The sequence below is a fragment of the Triticum dicoccoides genome, chromosome 2B (genome assembly GCF_002162155.2).
Source record: "Triticum dicoccoides isolate Atlit2015 ecotype Zavitan chromosome 2B, WEW_v2.0, whole genome shotgun sequence".
In the NCBI taxonomy this organism is placed as follows: Eukaryota; Viridiplantae; Streptophyta; class Magnoliopsida; order Poales; family Poaceae; genus Triticum; species Triticum dicoccoides.
In genome coordinates, this window is record NC_041383.1 from 497,999,903 (window position 1) to 498,022,489 (window position 22,587).

General features: G+C 45.6%; 2 protein-coding genes and 1 pseudogene across 3 annotated transcripts; 2 read left to right on the forward strand and 1 right to left on the reverse strand.

Moving 5' to 3' along the window:
• Positions 1–22,587, forward strand: part of LOC119364456 — a 93,187-nt pseudogene that overhangs the window by 39,798 nt on the left and 30,802 nt on the right.
• Positions 11,947–12,514, forward strand: LOC119364459. Its single transcript, XM_037629937.1, has one exon. It carries the CDS (start codon positions 12,014–12,016, stop codon positions 12,266–12,268), a length of 255 nt encoding a protein of 84 aa, XP_037485834.1. The 5' UTR covers positions 11,947–12,013; the 3' UTR covers positions 12,269–12,514.
• LOC119364458 (probable protein phosphatase 2C 41) lies at positions 16,689–21,211 on the reverse strand. 2 transcript variants are annotated; one of them, XM_037629934.1, is made up of 6 exons: positions 21,053–21,211; positions 20,692–20,907; positions 19,878–20,120; positions 19,516–19,792; positions 17,304–17,458; positions 16,689–17,129 (listed from the first exon to the last, which is right to left on the reverse strand). In XM_037629934.1, the coding sequence occupies exons 2-6, from the start codon at positions 20,728–20,730 to the stop codon at positions 16,971–16,973; spliced, it is 873 nt and encodes a 290-aa protein (XP_037485831.1). In that variant the 5' UTR covers positions 20,731–20,907; positions 21,053–21,211; the 3' UTR covers positions 16,689–16,970. The 2 variants fall into 2 exon arrangements, with proteins under 2 accessions (XP_037485831.1, XP_037485832.1); XM_037629935.1 differs by having other exon boundaries at positions 20,692–20,900; positions 21,053–21,207.

Here is a 22,587-nt window from a genome sequence, read left to right on the forward strand (position 1 = left end):
GGCTGATGGATTCCGTATGCGCGTTCGCGTCGAGGGTGCGATGAATCCCCAAGCTGCTCCTCCTCCCCCTCCGCCTAGGCCTTATCCATCTGATCATCATGGGCGGATGGAGATGGAGCGCCCAATCCGAGCGGGGGCTCTAATCCTCACTTCACGCACTCGGAATGGGATGGCATGGGATCCGAATCTTGTGAGATTTTCAAGGAGAATGCCCCGCGGGATGGGGCTCAGAAGGATGCGACTGGAGCGAAGGAGACGGCGGCGGTGGCCACGAATGCTTCTATCCCGGTGGCGACGCCGGCCTCGGGTGTCTACTCCAACCTGCCGATCCACCCCAGCTCTCCTTTGCTTTAGGAATCGAGGATCTCCCCCCCCCCTCGGGGCTCTCGTGGTACCGCTCCCAAGAGGAAGTCGTCGGTTCGGAAGTTCTCGGCTCGGAGCAGGGCGTTGACGGGCACCAAGCAGTCGACGACAGGGCTCTGTCATCGTCTAGATGCCGACATGGGTGATGCCTTTGCCCCGTCATCGCCTCCTCTGGTGGCTTGCGTCACGCCTATCCAGTCCTCGTCTTCTAGTTCTTGCAAGAGTGGTCGGGTCCGTGACAGCGGGGAGCGGGCGACTGACAAGGTGGCGCGTCGGGCGGCGGCTCGTGACCTTCCTGCTTCAGGTACCTACCCCCTACCCCGCTCGTTAATGTTGCTTCTCCTTTATCCCCAGTTACATTGGTGCTTCCTTCCTACTCGGGGTGATCATTTGATGAAGGTGCTCTCGGATGTCGGTATTTCCTTTGATTGTGGTGTTGGGTCCCCTTCTGCCATTCTTGCTCTGGTTAGGGCCAATTAGGTGGCCCAAGCCGCCATCGCCAAAGCTAAGGAGCTTGCTACGCCCCCGCCCACTCCTTCGGTAGTGGCTGAAAGAGGGCCTGCGGAGGCTGGTATGAACAGGCGCCTCCGTTTCCAGTCAGAAAGGGTGCGTCCAAATGTTCTAAATCCTGTGCGGCCCCCTGCAGGTCGAGCCTCCGCGCCAAAAATCTATCATTTAAATGGGAGCTCTGTTTTGGAATGTTAGGGGTTTCGGCACTCGGGGGCGCCGAGATCAACTCAAAGACGTGGTTAGGGGAGACAATATTTACCTAATAGGCTTAGTTGAGACTTCTAAAAGTTCTTTCTCTCCCAATGAACTCTGTGTCGTTGCCGGAGTTGACAGATTTGATTGGAACTATCTTCCCTCTTCTGGCCATTCTGGTGGCATCCAGGCTCAAAACAGGGCGTCTTTGACTTCATGGCTTTTGACCACGGTATTTTTTGGGCTAGCATTGTTGTGCACCACCGTCACTTGAATGTTCTTTGGGAGGCCAAGGGAGTTTATGGTCTGGCTGATCATTCTCTCTCTCCCCTTTTCCTTGATGAGATCACTTCCAAAATAGAGTCGTGCTCTATTCCCCTCCTGGTTGGTGGGGACTTTAATTTGCTCCATTTGCCGGCAGATAAGAATACTTCCAACTTCTCTTGGCCCCTGGCTGGCGCATTTAACAATTTCATTAGTCACTATGCTCTTTGTGAGATCCCTAGGGTGGGCTCTCGACTCACTTGGACGAATCACCGAATCTCCTCAATTCATTCAGTCCTTGATCGTGTCTTCATTTGTCCAAACTGGGATACTCTGTTCCCTCTTGATGTGCTCAAAGCTAAGCCCACTGTGGGCTCCAACCATGCTCCTCTCATCCTTGATGCTGGGCTCCAAAATCCTACTAACCCTCCCCGTTTCCAATTTGATGCGTCTTGGTTGCTGATAGATGGCTTCTACGACTTGCTTCCTTCCAAAATCTCGGCCTTGCTCTCCGTGGAGAGACGTTCTTTTGGGCCAATGGATGACTGGCATCATTGCTCCTATTCTCTCCACAAGTTTCTTCGTGGTTGGGACCACAACCGTGCGGCCGAGGAGCGTAGGGATAAGGCCATCCTGATGGGTCAAATCAATTCTCTGGATGCGGCCGCTGATGGGTCGGGCCTCACGGACCTGGAATGGGCGTTGCGATTTTCTCTTGAGGAGACCCTGGTGCAGTTGCACCATTAGTCTGAAATTTATTGGCGATAAAGAGGCACTGTTAGCTGGATATTAAAGGGGGATTCCCCTACTGCTTATTTCTTTGCCATTGCTAATGGGAGACGTAGATGCTGCATGATTGATAGCCTTCTTATCAATGGGTTTGGACCACGGACCAGACCCTCATCATGGCCCACGTTGTGGAATTCTTCTCCTCCTTCCTGTCGGCCAAACCAGACTCTGGATTTACGATTGCCCCTTCCTTCTAGAATGATGGCGATAAGGTCTCTGTTGAGGAAAATGAAGCCTTAATTCTCCCCCTTCCTGAGGAGGAGACCTTGTTCTCTATCAACAAGGCCAACATTAATTCGGCTTCTAGGCCGGATGGCTTTTTCATTCCCTTCTTTAGGAAATTCTGGCCCCAGCTGCGTGCTCTGGTTTATGCTGTGATTCAAGGATTTTGTTTGGGTACGGTTGATATCTTCAATCTTAATTATGTTGCCATCACCCTCATCCCAAAAGTCAAGGGAGTGGACCTGATCTCTCAATCCTTATTAACAACTTTGCGAAGTTCCCTGCCAAAGGCTTTGCTTCTCGTCTTTCTCCGATTGCGCACCATACACTCTCCCCCTACCAGTCTGCCTTTGTTAAAGGGTGATTCATCCTGGACGGGGTTCTATGTCTCCATTAAATTATCCATGACATTCATAAGAAAGGCAGCAAGACTGTCATCCTTAAGTTGGATTTTGAGAAAGCTTATGACTCGGTTAGTTGGAATTTTTTACGGTAGGTCCTTTTGGCAAAAGGCTTTGAAGGAGCCTTTGTCTAGAGGGTCATCCTGTTGGTATCGGGTGGACACACTGTGGTGTCAGTGAATGGTAGGGTGAGAAATTTCTTCCGTAACTCCAGAGGCCTCAGGCAGGGTGACCCAGCCTCCCCTATCTTGTTTAACTTTGTTGCGGATGCACTCTCCAATATCTTATCTAGAGCTGTTGCGGCTGGGCACATCTCCCCGGTCAGCTCCCACCTCATTCCGGAGGGAATCAATAACCTCCAATACGCGTATGACACCATCATTATGGTCGAATTAAATGATGCCTTCATCTCCCACCTTAACTTCCTACTGCTCTGCTTCGAGGCCTTGTCGGGGCTTAAGATTAATTTTACAAAGAGTGAAGTGATCGTCACTGGGGTTTCGGATGCAGAGGCACTGCGCATCTCTCAGTTACTAAACTATTCTCTTGGCTCCTTCCCTCTTAATATCCCGGGCTACCTATCTCTTCTGACAAACTTTTGGCTAAAGACTTTGCTCCTGCGGTTGCCAAAGTGGGCAATTGTGTCATGCCTTGTAGGGGCAGATACAATACTCAAGCCGGCAAGATTGCCCTAATTAATGCATGTCTGTCCTCCCTCCCCATGTTCTTGATGGGGTTCTACTAAACCCGGGCAAACGTCGGGCCAAGCCGGGTTCCGGCCTGGCTTGTAAAAGCCCAACCTTCATTTCTCAAGCCCGAGCCCGGCCCGAAGCCCGAAATACTCCCTGTTTTCAAGCCCGAGCCTAGCCCGAAATCAAGCCCGAAGCCTGAAAGCCTGGCCCGAATGCTGTTTTTTAGTACGCGCACGTGCAAGCCCGGCCCGAAGCCCGAAAGCCCGACCCAAAATACAGAAAAATTGAAGCCCGAGCCCAGCCCGAACTATCTTTCGGGCTGCAAAACAAAGCCAGAGCCCGTCCCGTCCAGGCCCGGGTTTTTCGGGCCGGGCTCGGGCCGGGTCGTCGGGCCGGGCTGCCCATGCCCGAGTTTAGGTTCTACCTTCTCTCTAACGGCACCGATGCTGGGTTTCACAAGCACACGAGTGCCTTTTACTGGAATGCTGCTGATAACAAACATAAGTACAGATTGGTGAAATGGGATCACATCTGCAGGCCCAAGAACCTTGGGGGGTTGGGCATTATTAACACCTTGATTATGAACAAGTGCTTGATTATTAAGTGGTGGTGGAAGATCATGACAAACACTGAAAACCCACTATGGTTTAACATCCTCAAAGAAAAATACTTCCCTACTTCCAGTCCTATGTTTGCCTCGGCTGCGGGTTCGTCTCAGTTATGGAAAGATCTTGTCAAAGTTCGTCCGGTGTTCAAATCCCTCGTCAAATTTGTGGTTCACAACGGTAGGTCCACGCGTTTCTGGCTTGAATGGTGGTGCGGCTCGGCCCCGCTGGCGGCCTCCTTCCCAACACTTTTTTCTTATTGCCCGAACCCTGAGATCTCTATCTCTGAGCTCTCGGCTAACAATTGGGACCTGGAGCTTCGTCGGTCCCTGTCTCCTGAAGAGTTGTTTGATTGGCAGCGTCTTGTTGCCCTCTTCCCTGTGCTCACGGAGGAGGATGACTCGGTGACTTGGCCCCATAGTGCTTCAGGGCGCTTCTCTGTGAAATTGCTATACGCCAAACTTATCTCTAGTTCGAACACTTCCAAGTTCAAGGTGATCTCGCGGGCTCGCATTCCTCCTAAGATTAAAGTCTTTATGTGGCAAGCTTCAGAGGGTGGCTCCCGGCGGCTGATCAGATCCGTAAACGAAATGGTCTGGGCTCTGATAGATGTGCCATATGTGGTCTAAGGGAGGATACGAACCATATCTTCTTCAGCTGTGTCCTGGCCAAACTTTTTTGGTGTTGTATTAGGTCATGACTTCATGTCTCCTGGAGGCCTGCTTCCTTCTCAGACCTTCATCTTTTGGCCTCTAACCTAGTTGGGGCCGAGAGGAGACTATTCTTGGTGGGATTCGCATCCACGTTAGACCCTTTGGACCACTAGGAACAAGTTTACCATCAAACATATTTTTCCTGCTAAACCCTGTGATTGCTTATTTAAGTCATGCATATTCCTGCAGCAGTGGAGATTATTGACTAAGGAGGTGGACCAGGATGCTTTTGATGTTATGGCTACCAAGATCCGAGCTACTGCCACCTCTCTTCTGCAGATCCAGTCCGGCGGCTAGGATTTGGTGGTCCTTTTATCTTCTCTTTCTTAGTCTCCGGCCTGTGTGCCGTGTACTGGCCTGGGAGCCATGTACGTTTGCCTTTCTAAACTTTCGTCTTGGGCGCTGACACTCTCTTGTGTGTTCTATGTTGTGGCTACGTTGTTAACTCTGCCTGATGGCTTTATTTATAAAGTCGGGCTCTAGCATTTTCTCTAAAAAAAAGTTGTGTCACATAATTGCAAAATTAATACGTTATCGCATGCACAACTATAGGGAAAAAAATCAGCCACCAAAAAAGTCGACTAAGCATTGGTAAAAGAGACATAATAAAATATATATATTATTGGTTTTATTACATCAATTACGAAACTGCATTTCATCTTAAGTTCGTAACTGATCTTTTTTAATTATAAGGTTTATTCTAGCCCTAAAACGTTTTCCTTCACTTCTCCAGTACAAAGTATGTTGTGCTCATCCCTTTGACAATCCTAGTACATGTTTCTCTCGTTCTTATAATTCTTTTTTTCTTCCTATGGTCCGAACGTGGCATTGATCATTTGAGAATTAAAACCATCCAAATCGTTGGATCCGTCGACGTGCTGCTGCTACATGCCTTCGTCCTCCAAGTTTCCAACCAGCCACTATATTATAGTTAAAACTCTAGCGTGTAAACCGGCGATCTTAGGGAAGATGCCGAGGGAGTGCTACACCTAGGTAACGTCAACATTGCACCATTTCACACTCATGACTCATCACACTCTATGAATCTAATCACACGTAGCATGCATATAAAATTAGTCATGCTACTCGTGCTTCACATGCCCGCTCTCTTGCCACTTGACTCCCCGATATATAGAGCGTGCTTCCCCAACTCCTAGTTGCACCAATCCCACGAGCTAGCAACCTAGCACTCAAGCCGCAAAGCCACCCGGCCGTGCCAGCTAGGCATCAGTTTTGTGCGTTTTCAGTCGTCAATTTGTCATGGTTTTGGATGCCAAAGCTCCACCGGCCGTGGCGACGGCCTGCGAGCTCGTCGTCGATGTCAACTTCGATGCGACCAGGGCACGGCCTGCAGGTAACGGCAGCGCGTCTTCTAAAGCGAGATCAAGGTATTTTGAGGGTGTCGTCCCGATAGATTTGCCGCTAGACGATGAGAGGAGGATGAAGCAGGAGCTGGTCGCCTGGGCAAAGGCCGTGGCATCCATGGCCATCAGGGCATATCACCGCAATGCTGAGGTCGTAGCGTCAGGTGTATAGCACTGCAGTGCATACGTGGTGGATAAGTAATTGGTGAATGCGTTTATTCCATTTTTTTGCTCCTTATGGGTGCTTCTTTATCGATCGATCAATCGGTCGTTCAGCATGTTTACTCCTTTTTTTTTTTGCTCCTTCGATCGGCCGTTCAGCATGTACTCACTTTACATAGGAGTATATATTATGGACAGGATGGAAGAGAGTTTTTTCGATAAAGGATGGATTTTATTAGCTCAAAATGAAGCATCAAGGAGATACAAACACGATGAGCACACACCCAGTCTCTGCATAGATAGGATGCACACAGCTAACACCAACGTACACACAAAAAAAAACACCGGCAAATAGCAAAGTCATATATGACCAAAGCTTTGCGTATAGGTGAGGGAAAAAAACAAAGCGATCATATCCTGGATCGACAAACTATAGCAAGGACCATATCTGCACCGACCATCTCATGACACCGAGAGGACGATGAGGTTCTTCAACATCAACGCCTTTAGGAAGGGAGCAACACTCAAGTGTCACCGTCACCGGATCCAGCCACTCAAGGCTACAATCTAGGTTTTCATCCTGAAGAATCAGTCCGAGCATTCCGAACAATGCCTTCAACAAGGTAACGACGTAAAAACATCACCATTGCCAGGTATACCCAACTCGGGTCAGACCTAGGCTTTCACCCCGGAGCTCAAAACCGGGTGCTCAAGTAGCACCACCATCGAAGTCATTCATGTGTTGTCGCCGCCGCTTTTCCACAATCCCAGCAGCTACATGCGATGTGACCGCCACTGCCGCACAACCATCCCTCTGCATTAAGACTTTGTCCATATTTGCATCTCGCCGCCGAAGTCAACCACCGGATCTATGGAGATAAAACTCTAAAAAAAATCTTTTGATGGTGACCTTAATCCGCAGCGAGGGCGTCGCGGTCCCATATCCAATTCCACGTGACTCTCAAGCAGCCGTGTGGATGCGTCCAGGCACCAGCCCCGCTCCAGGCCATGGACTTCATCCAGATCGGATTGAAGTAGCTGCTGGATCGGGAGGCAAGCCATGGAGAGATCAGGAAGCCAGCGGCCAGATCAGAAGACGACCACCAAGGGGGAGAACAGAAGAAAAAAAAGAGGTCGGAGATGCCCCGCTGCCACCGTCCGCCGGGCGGCCGGCCTCCTCCGGCGGCGGCATGGTGAACGGCGCTGCAAGGGAGGGCCTTCGAAGGTGGCCGCGGCGGCGCCTCCGGGGTCGCCTGAGGCCCTTCCCAGTGGTCCACGGTGTACAGGTGCTAAGGGTGCCACATAGGCAGAAAAATGATGTGGCAAAGCAATTAAAAAGAAGAAAGATCATTATAGTGACCCCAAAAAGAACCAATACTAAGCACGTGGACCTATGCAAAAGGACTATCAACCAATACATGAAGGAGTTTTGTCACTAAACAATTAAATAAAGATGGTTTACCTACAAAAGCTAAGAGCAAGTACAATAAAGCTAAGTCAGCGCGCTATAAGAAATAAACTAGTATATTTTTGCTTAGTTGGGGGAAAGAGAAGAGGAGATAGAAGGTAAGGGGGCTCTTCGTGAAGAGCCAGCTCTAGCTCGTGCTCCTAGACACTTTATGAGAATGAAATGTGGGCCACATAATAAAAAAGTAGTACACTCTTTTGATGTATTATTGTACACGTTGGCTATAAGATGGGTTGTAGATGACATGGCACTGACTTATAGCCAGCAGCTGGCTATACTATTAACCATACTCTAAGCACCAATGCATTGGGGACATTAGTTGCTAAGCATTTTAGTGCACTTAGTACCTCATTTTAGCACCAATGCATTAGAGGAGGCCTGAAGCGACCCGGAAGCCTAGCGAGGCTGTTTCCCCTTGAAATCACCAGCTACCTCTGCTATATACATAAGTTCTCATGGTTTCATTAATTGTTTGCGTTTATCGTGTAGTGTAGAAAGAGGATGTTGTGAGAGGCTTCGAGTACGCTTCCATTGGTCTTGCAGAAAGTACATGGATCCAGAGTGTTTGCAATTCTGATAGTTGTGCCAGTCGTGACAGGCAATAAATACTAGAAACACAATGAAAGCAAATATTTACCTGACTTAAGTTTCAAGTATTTTTGTTTTATGAAGGCTTGCCATGAGTGTATTCGCCCTGCTACAATTAATTGTTTGCAGTTCTTTAGAAGTCGATCTCCTGCATTTCATTAAGGCCTCACAACACACGGGAGAAAGCTCTTGAATTGTTGAATATTTGTATAGTTTGAGACGGTTCTTCCCCTCGATGAGTAAGATCCATGGACTATGCAAAGGGTGGAAGGTCACGATGATAAAGTTGCAACCCAACCTTATATACGTTATTATATGTGGAATATGACCCAGGAAAAGAATTACCTAGAATGTATAGTCGAGCAAGAGATAGGCCCAAGGTCTTTGTATAATTTTAATAATTCTAATCATGTGTATGTTTGCTTTAAGGCATTGATGTGTTCTACGTGATGCAAGGACATGCGCTAAGGATATGATACTAGCCGTGATGGGTCTAAATGGGGTGACATGTGCTACAACAACGCCTAGTTTTGCAAACGTCACTAACACTAGCATCCAGGAAGATAGGAGTGTCATTTTGACAGGATGGTTATGATTTAGAATGCAACTACGAAGTGAGAGGTACCACGTGAGACTCGTGCTAAGCAATCCAAACTTGATGAAAACAAATTAAGCTTGTTTGAATCCTGCATGTTACTTGCAGAAAAAACTACGGAGTGAGAGGTTTGAGATCAAAGTATGCGGCAGCAGCGGAAGAGACAATATGAGAAGGGTGAAAATAAGGTATGTATATTATGTATATAATAGGGGCTTGGAGGATATATGAATAAGGATATCTATACACACCTTAACCCGTGGTAGGTGGGCCAACATGAAAACATCAGACTAGGCTGGTGGAAACAATTACTGGCGAGCTGGTCAAGTGATGTGAGAAATATATAGCCATATCAGCTCCATTTGACTGAGGATATAACTTCAATCTATCCCGACTATGTAGTGGAACAGAGGAGGATGGTTGTATTTCCAGTGATGGTTTGACACCATGTGTGTTTTACAAGATGAAATATTATTTTAATAGATGTCAACGTCTCTGTCAATAGTGTGATGCATGTGGTGACTTTGTCAAGCTTAAGCCTTTGTCACTCCGATCTTCTTCTGTAGGCTCTATGCGAGTGCGAGTGAGTATTTGATATTTTTTTAATCTATTTAGTTTTTAGATGGAAAAAAGTTATAAACATAAGTGAAAACATCTCCAATTGCTAGCCCTGCATGACACGAAGCTGATAATATCCCGGGGCCATTTGGCATATGGATCGGCCGCCCTTGTTTCACCTGCGCATGAGCATAAAATCTGATCTACTCGACCAAGATATTGACATGGAAACGGAACCTGGGCTTTGATCCAAACAGACCCTTCCTCACAGCTCTTTGTCATTGACAAAAAGAACGTCAACGCCAAAATACATGTTTGCAGTGATACTTTCCCACTCAAAAGATGCAGCACAAGAAATGCATGCTCTATTTGCATATAGACGTTAAGTTTTGCGAAGAACATTGAACACCTTAACAAGGCATACGTGTATGAAACAAGGCTGCTTTTTGATAAAACTTTAAAAAGGAAAGCTAGCTAAACACGCAGCCACGTAAGAGACAATGACGTCTCTTATCTTATATAAAGTAGTTTGATGTATGTGTTCGTCCCTTTCATTACCTTGTAGTGTACGTCGAGTTATCTGGCCAAACATTCTTCCATATATCAACCACTCGGACTCGGTTCTCCAAATAATTTGGAGTCAACCTTCGTATCGGGTTACCCGCTAAAAAAAACCATGCTCCTGGTACATCGTGCGGACCGATCGACGATGATCCTGGTTCTAGATGGTGAGGAGTGATGACATTCCCCATTATATATCAAGTTTATATTTGTGAATGATGGCTTTGAATTGTTTTTTTTTACTGCTATAGTTTCGAATTGTTTGGTGTATGTTTTGTCAGACTTTTGTTTAATACTAATCTTTACCTAATAATAAAGTAAATTGAGTTTCTTTCGTCCGTCATGGCATTTTTTGGAAAAGTCCCTCTATTCAGAGAATTCAACCCGCGGTCCTGTTTTAAGTTAAAACGAATAGTTTTTTATATTTTACACAAAAGTCCCTGTGTTTTGTTACCCACAGTTCAGATTTAAGTCACACCCGAACCGTTATTTTACATTTTTCGAACCCCCCCCTGATCTTTTAGGTAATTCATCTGCGTATCATATTTAAGTCAAATAATGTTTTTTTAAATCATCCATATCTTTTAAACCGTAACTCAGATTTGAACATGTTATATATAAAATTTGATTAGAAAAATATGTAGAATATGAATATGAGATTATTTTCACGTGTTAAGTATTTTTAAATATTATTTTGGAATATATTCAAGTCAAACAAATGATTTTCTAAATTATCCGTATCTTTTAAACTGTAACTTCGATTTTAACATGTTATATATGAAATTTTATTAGAAAAATATGTGGAATCTAAATATGATGTTAATTTTACCTGTTAATATTTTTAAAATATCATTTTGTGAGCATCCTTATAATTTATAGCGTAAGATCCGTTTTCCTTTCGTACCGGCGGCGACCCGGATTGCAAATAAACACCACACTATAACAATGTAGGGAAAAGAAAACATCGATAACTACACATGCATACCTCTGAAAAATGTCGCAGGGGAAAACAATAGATTTCTCATCGCGAGAGTGAGAGAAAGCGAGAGAGAGAGAGGAAGGGAGGGAGAGGGAGGAGAGAGGGAGAGAGACGCCTTAGGAGAAAACATATTCAAACACGTTTTTTTTTGTTTTGTGTGAACACAGAGGCCATCGCCGGCGAGGGTGAGGAGGAGGATAAGCGGCAACACAAATATGATGCCTCGCAAAAATAAAGGAGATGGACCTATTATGGTCTTGAGAGATGGTTGTTGGGTTAAGAATGTGTGTTATGTTTTCTCTTCCGTTCCAACGCACGGGCTCTTTTGTTAGTTTAATAAAAATGCATGTGTGCTACTATTGATGTACAGGCAAGCGATTTCAACCTCTTTTTCGTAAAGAAAACATCATCGATGTCACGATCAGCATCGACCGAAACACCTCAGTTCACATACTCCCATCGATCGGGACGCGTAGTTCGATGATGACAATGATCCACCACAGTAGCATATAACCATATAGTAGTACGATATGTTTGACGGCACTGACACGTGCAAGTGAACCACAATTTAAAACCCAGGCCGGTGTGATCCCGCGTGACCAACGATGTCCCAGTTCCAACCACCCCGGCCGCCCGACCAGTCAGGAACACGATCGCACCGAGCACCTGAATGCACATATCATAATCGACCCCGTCCCGTCGAACCAACCAACCAACCGCTTAATTTCAGCGTGTGTTTCCCGGACACCTGTGCAGGCAGTGCGTTGTGTCGTCAGTCGTCAGGCACTGGCGCGTACACGTGTGAGGCCGATCGCCCATATGCTACTCGTGCGTCCCACGTCCGCGGCCGCGCACGCGCCGCTGGCCGGCCGGTGTATATATAGAGCGCGCGCTCACCTCCCCAGCAGCACCAACCGAGACATCCATCCGGCCAACAGCAGAATTCCTCTGCAACGACGACTTCGAAATCCGAACTCATCATCCGTCATGGCTTTGGATGGCAGGGCCTTGCCGCAGCCGGCGCCCGCGTGCGTTCCCGCCGTCCAGGCGGTGAGGCCGTGGGCGGGGGACAGCGGTGCTAATTCGTCTACGGAGGGAAGGGAAAGGGGCATGCTGCAGGGGAGCGCCGTGGAGGTGGATGTGCCGCTGCTGTGGGACGACGAGGGGAGGATGAAGCAGGAGCTGGTCGCCTGGGCCAAGGCCGTGGCGTCCATGGCCATCAGGGAGTCGATGCGGTGCTAAGGTGCACGCGCGCGGCAGAGGCAATGAAGCCATGGAGGAACCATGGATTTATTTTATTTTTGGAGGGAATGGATCGATGTTTTTCTTCTTCTGCTTCGTGCACGCACCCGGATCGAGCGTTGGCCGCTGGACTACATTTTGTTACCTCTGAATCCTTTGTTCACGGAGCGACCGTTCTAGTCGATCGATCATTCCGGATGTAAATGTTTTTGCAAATGATGGAGGATTACTTAAAGATTTTTTCCATGATCTCGTGTGCTTTTTGTTGAAAGTGTACCATTGTATCTGTAAAAGCGTCTCTAGCCGATCTTTAAAAAAAATCTACTCCATACCAGAAAAAAAGAAGAAGAAACCTTTAACTTCTCAAAAAAAATGAGGCGTCTAGCGGGCGGCTGGGTGCCCGCTAGAGCTCCTGGGCGGCCAGCTTTTTTGAAAATCTTTTGTTCTTTTTGTTTCAATTAGGAAACCTGTAGCATGTTGTTAATTAATCATCTTATATATAGTTTCTCCTCATGTGATGAATGACTATATGCCGATGTATTAATATTCCTTATGTTCGTCTTTTGTGCATTAATTTTTGATTTTTAAAATTATAAAAGGCATATCTTCTAAACCGCATGTCGAAATTTAGATTCGTTTTCACCGTTGAAACCCTCGCGACGTGCCCTTCAATATGTAGCAGGAGGTGGAAGGAGAGGTGGAGGTGGGCTGGGCCTCCTCCTGTAGCAGCAGGCCGCAAGTGCCTAGCAGTTTTTCACCTTTTTCTTTTTAACTTTCCGTTTTATTATTTCACCTCTGTTTTCTATTTTATATTAATATCATTTGAATTTTGTTGAACTTGATATCTAGCACATAATCTGTAGGCAGCACTTTGAGTTAGCACACAAAGTTGGCACACAAAGTTTTAAGTTGCATGGAAATATTTACATGTTTGTTTTAATTCAAAAAGGCAATTTAAATGTTGTTGGTCCACTAAAATAATTGCCAGGGACAATTTGGGCATCCAAATGATGTTTGTGTTATCTTTAAAATTGCTTGGGGATTTAATGACATATTGCGAACAATTTTGTTTAGTTGTTTAAAGAAATGTTATTTTTTACTTTATTTTAAATTTGAATTTTAACTGGGTTCGGATCAAAGTGAAGTTTAGAAAAATTAATTGTGATGACATGGCACCATTAGCATGAGTTACTGTAGCATGACATTTGGGGTGTTACACGCACGTTGTTCGCTACAATGCCTAGAGCGGGGGAGCTGACGTACGATGACCCGGACAGGGAGATGTTTGACATCATCCACGACGGAGGCGGTGGTGGAGGAGGATGCGACTATGAGGATGGGCAGGTGGAAGACTCGGATCCCACCTAGTCCGGCAACTACCAACAGTAGCAGTCCTATACCCAGACGGGCACGCAACAGTCCTACACCCAGACCGACGTGGGCACACAGCAAGAACAGCATTGGGCCGCTGGACAATAGCAGCCAGAGGGGGAGGAGGAGGAGGAGGGGGAGGACGGCGAGGACGATGATCCGGATGATTCAGCTGATGATCCAAAGAAGAAAGATATAGGAGAAAGCTTCATCATGTGGGAGGACGAGCTATTGTGTGCGATGCATTGTTGGCCACTAGCCTTGATCCGATCCCTGGCACGGAGCAAAAGGGCACAACATTTTGGAACAACATTCACACTTGTTTCCGCGAACACAAGCATTTCGCCCCCTGCTTCGATGCGGTCGTATGCAACCATGAATCGAAGTCCCTCAACCATCGATGGTACACCATCCAAAAGGCCGTATCCAAGTATTGTGGGCACTTGAAGCATCTCATCGCACGGTGGCCTAGCGGTGCACTAATCACTAAGCAAGTAAGTTGATCAATAGCCGAACATGCATTGTTTTGTTGCTCAGTAGGTGGGTATGCTTAGTTCTGTTGATCACTAGCCAGACATGCATTGTTTTATTGCCTACTAGCTGAGTATGCATAGTTTTATTGATCACTAGCCGGACATGCATTGTTTTGTTGCTCACTAACTGGACATACTTAGTTTTGTTTATCACTAGCTGGACATGCATTCTTTTGTTGCTCATTTGCCGGATATGCATAATTTTGTTGATCACTAGCCGGACAAGCATTATTTTGTTGCTTACTTGTCGGATATGCATAGTTTTGTTGATCACTAGCTGGACATGCATTGTTTTGTTGCTCACTTGCCGGATATGCATAGTTTTGTTGATCACTAACCAGATATGCATTATTTTGTAGCCTTCTCGTGTTTGTTTGGTGTACAAGAAGTTAGAGAAGAAAAACTTCACCATCATGCATTGTTGATTGAAATTGAATGGACAACCAAAGTGGAACATTTTCATAGCCAAGATCGCCGCCCAATCCAACGAGGAAGAAACCAGTGACCCTACCGACCCAACTCAAGAACCGCGGAAGAAGGTTAGAAGATTTTTACATGAGAAGAAGTGGGAGGAGGAGAGGGCGAAGCGAGAAGGTGCGGCGGCCAAGCTAACGGAGAGGTTCGAGGACATCTTGTCGAAGAAGGAGGAGGCATGCGTGAAGCGCTCGGACCTCCAGGAGGAGAAAAAGGCGGAGAGATTCAAATTGTTGATGCAGGCGACGGACAAGAAGCTCGAGCTCGAAGAGAGGAGGACCATGATCAAAGAGAAGGCCGGGCTTGAGGAAAAGAAGGTGAAGCTTGCCGCCAATGCGGAGGACGCCAAGATGTTGACCTTGAATGTGGACTCTTTGGATGCCGACGCAAGAATGGTCATGCAATCTGTCTATTAGCAGATGTTGCAGCGGCAGAGAGATCAGTTGGCGGCGGCGGACAATGAGGACGCGGCAGAGGCGGAGCTGAAGGCTGTTTACAGCGGCGGCGATGTCACCTTGATCGTGGAGCAAAGGGCTGGGATTGCCGGTCCGATAGGGCAGAAAATTCCACGGACTGTCGGACTGATGTTTTTTCGGATTCAGGCTTGTAAAAACTAAGCATACTTGCCTCTTTTTGATTGTGATCGGTCATGTGATCCTGCGCGTTGTGTGAATCAGACTAAATTTGAATTTGAAATTGCCCTTACTGATGGATATATACAGGATAACACTGGGTAGCTGCCTTCTGCATCTGTATCCGCAGATTGATCCTCTTTGTCTGTACAGATAGGGGAGAAAATTTGTGGGTCGTTGAAGATGCGCTAAGCACCGGGCTGGAAGAAAACCCGACAAGGCTAGCTCCCATCTCTCCAGGTGCACATTAGCACTTCACCGCCCGGAGCCTATCTGGAATCCACGTGTGTACGATAGGACCTGCTAACGAACAAGAGTTGTTGTAAATGCAACCGCTGCTTATGGTGCGGATAGATACACTTTTTTCAGAATGTCACCTACATTTCCATGTCACGAGCTTACTGGGTACATAAAAGTATGGATGATGACATCTCGATGGAAGATGAGAAGCGCTATCCACATCATAAGTTGTGCATGGATTTACATTTCGTCCGAACAATTCAGGCATAATCTGCTCTTCATGGTAGCAATCTGATCGACCTTTTTTTGTGTGTGTGTGTGGCAAACTTGAGCCCAACAAGTCGACCATGGCTTCCCTTTCTCGGTGCCCTATGAATCTCTTCGGATAGAGGAGGACGATGACGCGCGTTTTGGGCAGCCCGGTGCTCCCAAAAATCAAAAGTGTACATGGAAATTTTCGAATTCCTGAGAAGCTTTATGAATGCACTTGTCTGGCGACTGTGAAATGTTGTACGAAAAGACAGTGTGCATTGTTTTGCCGCAAATTTTCAGTGTAGGAAACAAAGAGGGCATAAAACACTGTTCACGGTTTCTTCTAATCTATGTATACAGTTTTGCCTAAAATTTTCAGGTCCACATTTTATCAAATAGTACATGTTTGGGACTGCTCCGCTCTATCAAAATCAGCTTCACTTTGAAGCAGTTGCATATAGGAGTTGCAGCTCCACAAAGAGCAGTTTATCATATTTGGCTTCTAGGTAGATTTAGCTTCAAGAATGAGAAATTTGGTGGAAAAAATCTATCTGGCTGAATGTCGTGGGAAAAACAAAGGGGTATCCACTTACCTCCAGCGGAGCACCCCCTTAAGAGCTTCACAAAAAATAGTGAGTTGTATCCTAGATTCTAGTTTTCTTGGAATGGCATATTGAGGAGCTACCCTGTTTGGTTTGTAATTTCTAGAGCAGAGATGAATTTTAGGGAGCGGAGCAGCCCAAACAGGCCGGTACATGCTTATAAAAACTGGGAGTTATTCACATTTTATCATACCCGAAATCACAATCACCGTTTGTGATTTTGTAGAAGCAATGAGTTGCCCTTGATTTTAAACAGGAAAATCGCCCATTTTAAAATCAATTTTACCCAATTTGGGGTAAACTCCAAGTTGGAAGATGAAGACAACCCACCCAAAGAGCTCTCACAACGGAGCACCCTGAACTTTGAATATCTGAAAAGCATTATTTACAGAAGAAGGCTATTTGGACCCACTCGCATGTACCCTGGAATCCCAAACAAAGAATTCTAGCATATTTATATATGAACTTACAATCGAGCTAACACATGATTTACAGCCAGCATTCAAGAGAATTATTCTTTTGCATTACCACTATCCTTGTCAGGCAGGCAATGTTTTGATGTTATAATTCCTTCTGCTCTCCTCTCAGTGACAATTCTTCACGAGTTGCCTGCAACATACATCTTGAACCTAACGACCACGCATGATATATCATCTTTACTGTCTCTTTTCACTGCTTCGGCGACTAATTGCTTGGCAGCTGTTTGTGGGTCCTTGTACCTTTTCACCACATCAACGGCTTCCTGATTGTTCATTACCTGGTTGACACAAACAAGTATAAGCATATATCAACCAATGTGCTACTCCCTCTGATCCAAATTAATTGTCACAGCTTTAGTAAAACTTTGTACTAAATCTGCGACAGTTGATTTGGATCGGTGGGAGTACTAGGTTTTATCCCAGCAATCCACTATATCTATAACAAACCACACCTTCCAAACTCCATCGCTCGCAAGGACAACTAGCTCAGCAGTGTGATCGATATCTTCAACTTTCACATCAGGCTCTGATTTCAAAAGTGATTTTAGATTCCTGTCCCCAAACGCTCTGGACACGGCCAACTGACCACAGACTCTGGGAACATCTCCTGTAAATTACAGCATCATATTTCAGGCACAAACACAAAAACATATCTAGGCAATTATAGAAAAAAGACACTAATGCATAGAGTTAACAGGCTATTATATATAAAATCATGGAGTTAACTAGAAACAAGAGTGGATGCCACGCAAGCTGCACCAGTGTACGTCCTGGCCATTTTTGTCGTTTGTATTCTACTCTGCTGCCGCATTGCTGAGGCCGGCTCAACTAAAAAACTTCTGCCCTTGATGTGAACTACACTCATTTATTACTTAATCAGTGCAATGTTTGAACAAAATTGGTGGTATCAATCAGCAACTGCTACATGGTGTACCGATGGCATTAAGATCCCATTTTTTTCACACGATCATGTTCTACATTTCCATGGCTACCATTTACTCATTCACAACCTTTCAGCAGAAACCATGTTATCATTCTGCATCGTCACCTTTTCATTCCCAGTTTCTTTTCAACACACATTTATGCTCTTCTTAGTAGTGCAGCAAGCTCTTCTGCAACTCGGACAGCAGATTGCCAGTAAGGCAGAAAGGATAGAGCGTGAGGAAGCAAACGAGTATATTTTTGTTGGTAGCTTTGTTCAGGACTAAAAGAAAAGATAGGCGAAATGGAGTAAGCGAGTATTTAATCAGTGTCTTTGTTCAGGACTTGTTAACGTTTAGCATAGGCTAAAAAATCCTTATCCAGATAGTCGGAAGTTCTGAGTCATGTTAAGGGTCTTAAGGTTGACTACATCCTTACAAAGAAATCTCCATCATCCCTATAGTTCACTCATTCCCAATATACTATGTCTGTATCCCCTTTCAATTATTCCCACTACGTATGTCTCCCCTTTCAATACCTTGATCCTCTCCAAGCCATCCCGATGTGAATCAATGTCCACATCACAATGTGTGATACCATTAACATAAGAATTTTTGTAGCCACGGGTCAGATGCATCAAAATTACCTACTAGCTACTAATCGTAAATACAAGATAATATCAGTCACATCCTACTAAACAACTAAAGGTAATACTGTTCTGGCATTTAATGCCTCCTGCCCACAACTGTCATTCTTTTCATAAGAAGACGTTGAGGCTAAACTTGCATATTTGTATTTATAGTCATCACTAGCGAACATTCTCACGGCAATTATTGATTTTTATCAGAAGCATGCTATGGTGGTGGAAAAAGGCAACAACGATGAACATACTGATACTCTAATATATGTCAGAGCAGATATTTTGTTGGCCTTTCGTGCTAGGGCCTTGTGCCCTTGTGGAACTAACGTGAAAAATAATGCATAAGACTAGGGTTGGTGAACTATTGCCACTTTCTCAAGAATGAATTGACAAGAGTTTCAAAAAGAAATTGAATCGACAAGGATGGATTTACAAAGCTTTCTGCCTTTTGAGTTGTAACACTAGTACTTCTCATTTGTTCAGACACTTTAAGGTTAGCTAATACAGAGTAGTGCTATAATAATATTATCAAATTCAGTGAAAACCTTAAAGTGGACGGAAAATAATTGCTGCATACGTGTAATAATATTGGTTGTATTAGAATCACAATACTGAACACTTATACATCGTTTTATGTGATCCAAACGGGGCTTAGTATCCACTTGCTACAGTTGTGTATAAATTTTAAAAAGTAGAGCACTTCCAACATTTTCTGGATAATTTAAGATTAGCTAACTACTCCCTTCGTCCCACGATAGAAGATCGTTTTTCAAGCTATGTAAGCTTGAAAAACAATCTTCTATTGTGGGACGGAGGGAGTACATTACATCGCAGGTCAAAAAATTCATATAGTTTAACAATAAATAATGGCAAGAATATAGCAAGCATATCACTAATCTAAGCAGTATTCAGTAGCGGATACCTTTTTCATTTTGACATCACTAAAAACTTTTCACTACTACAAAACATTTGAACTACTATTCTGAGTTTGCAGTATCCTGATATTCCAGAACAAGATTAGTAAATCAAATATCAGATGCACAACTGGACGCAAGCCTGTAACAATGATTTCAATAAAAAAAATGTGAAAATAGAAGATCCACCTGGCATATTTGAAACAAAACCACCCTTATTTTCAATAGCGCCGCGCTCAGCATTCGGGTCGTGGTCAATTGACATCTGTATGGCCTCACCTCCTTTCAGAAGAACAGCTCGCGAATCCCCAACATTAGCTACCCACAACTTACTGCCGTTTATAAGGATGGCAGTTACGGCAGTGGAGCCACCTTGTCCCAAATCTGGAGTATGTGACAGAATAGCCTGGTCCGTCTTTTCATAAGCCTTTGTGATTGCTCTGTCTGGATGTGTCCAAAACTCTTCCTGAAATGACACAATAAAAATAAGATCACCAAAAATACTAGTGAATGTAACATTTTTGTATAGAAACAGATGTCAAAAAACTTGCCTCGTTCAAAATATTAGAAAACAAATTTTCCTGTAGGTATGCAGGAACAGTATCTCCTAAATGACCATCATAAATAGCAAAAAGACCAAGCTCGTTTCCTTTCACTTCAGCAAGTTCTGCGACATGAAAATCCTCCATCGGATGGTTTGTCTTTCCTCTTACAAGGCTAAACCCGTAGCTAACCTTGACTTGGCCCTGACAGCCTTTCCCTTTACCAGAGGTGGCTGATGCATGCCCTGTCAACTATATTGAAACAGAACAGTCAGCAAGAGTAAATTAACAAATATAGCTTCCAGCCAATGCATTCGATGAGCTTCTAACAATTTTTAGTTAAAAAGTTTCGAGTATCAACAAATTTACTTCTGGGAATACTATAAAAAGTATCTTAGAGCAGGTGAGGTGTAGTTCTTTTTCCTTTTTGAAAGGAAACACAGAGCAGGTATAGTCCAGTCAACAACTAACGAAAATCATGTCATAAGAAGATGAGGGCTAGTTTTTTTTTAAAAAGATGAGGGCTGATGGGATTTTGTGTCCAATAAGTCAACTTTAGTCAATTAAAACATTACCACAAAGCATATGTCACCGGCAGTGAAATTTGTGCCATCTCAAAGGCAGTGCAATTCGTGAAGAAAGTACAGCTTTGCTCTCTAGGAACCACACCCTCTAAAAATATCATCGTAGGAGTACTTAATTTCCCGAATTATCACATGATATTCTGTACAGACAGCCTCACAGGAAAAATCCTACTCTATTTATACAGAAAAAAAACATGCAATTAGCAAAGAAAATACTGGTGCATGGAAACAAAGTTTACCTCTGAGCAACCGGCGCCGAAGCAGCAAAACCTGGCCATATTTCGTAAACTCCCTACCAGTTCCAACCCGTGAACTAAAACAAGATAGAGCAGCCGGAGGGAGAAGAAGAATACGAAGCCCCCGCCGCCAGCGAGACCCGTCTCGGGACACCACGGGGCTCGGCTTCGGTTACAACGGCCTCCCAAAACCGCGCCTCTTTCATGGAACTCTGCACCCTGACAGCAAGCAGAAAGATGGCGAGGGAATTCGATCACCTCAGTCAGATCCGGTGGCGTGGCCGGAAGCAGAATTAAAGAACGGCCACAGAAAAGAAGAAGGAAAAAATATCGTGGTTTTCTCCGGCGAAGCGGATCGCCTCACCGATCGATCCAGCGGCGGACGAGCTCGGAGATTCGCAGGGGAGATGGAGGAGAGCTCGAAGCTTTGAGCGATGGAGGCGAAGGAGCTGAGCAGCTCTCGCTCAGGGTCAGGAGGGGCTCCGGTTTTGGGTATTTTTTCTTTCGTCAGGTTTGCGCGTGTGGACGAAGAAGTCTATGGGAGGGGCCTTTCCGGGGGTCAACACTCAGCAGGGTACAGACGGAGGGCCCACACTGACATAGACCCGGCTCATGCACCGGATCAATCGAGCCTCACTCTCCAGCCTGAATCAACGGTGGCGATGCTTCCGTCTGAGGACCAGGTGCGCGCAGAGGGGCTTGCGTGAGGGGGGCGACAGGGGAGCAGAAACGGTCGTAAATGACGGGTCCAAGCGAGAAAGTTCAGCTCCATACGCCGACCTGTGGGCCTGGAGGAGCGGGGCCGGGTCGTCATGTGCTGATGTTCGGTGGAGGTAGGACACGGGCGCGGAAATTAAAGACTTCGGCGGAGGGAGCGGGGCGCTCCGGTTTGACTTGCCTGTCTAGGGGCCGAGACGAGACAAAACAAGCGTTTGGTTTCTCGGGGAACAGGGTCTATGGACCGGAGGCGGCCATCGGCGTGACGGGTGCGCGGCGTTGGCGCTTCGGTCCTGTGGACCGTGTTTTGATCGGCGCTGTGGGAAATTTAATTCAGCGGCAGACGCAGGCGACGACTGGGAAACTACAGTAAGTAGACCGAGAGAATAATGAGGTGCACAATTCATTGCTTGTGCTTCAGTCCGTTACCCACTATGTGTGGAAATTTTTACTCGTTTCTTCAAAATTAAAGATAAGAAGCTTTTCCACTGCAGTTCAAAATGATTTTGACCCTTTTTCAAGCAAAAGCTCGAGTGAGTTCCCCGCAAAAAAAAAAAGCTCAAGTGAGTTTTTCGTAGGTTTTATGGACGGCTTTTGTTCCTCGCAGGAAAAAAGAGAGAGAGAGGTTCTGAACCACCACCTGATTGTTTGCATTTGGGGTACATGTTGTTAACGTATAAATATATTGTCTGGTCTCTTTCATTAAATCAATTTTTTGATTGTATTGGCTAGAGCATACACTTCTACATGATATCGGAGCCAAGAATCATTTAGTTCAAGACTAGGTTGACACAACTAAGAGCATCTCCAGCCGTTCGCCCCTCCCAGGGGCTAGAAAAAGCACCGTCTCGGGACGAACCGGCGATAAACTTGGGCGTGGGGGCGACCAGGTTTCCAGCCGCCCCATCCAGGTCGCCCCCAGACGCCTTTTTTGAAAAAGGAAATCAGCCAAACACGACACAAAATTCGTCCAAACTCGGCGATTTAATTGATATTAGTACAAAAACTAAAAACATAAATTAAAACTAACTAAAAACTACAGTACGCCTAGCACTACTACGCCGCCGCCCGCCTTCTACATGCCGAGGAGCATGTAGAACCGAGTGTAGTCACCGTCGTCGTCATCGCCTCTTGTGTGCCGCCGTCGTCCCTGCTGCACCCTTGACCAGGGTCGCCAATGCG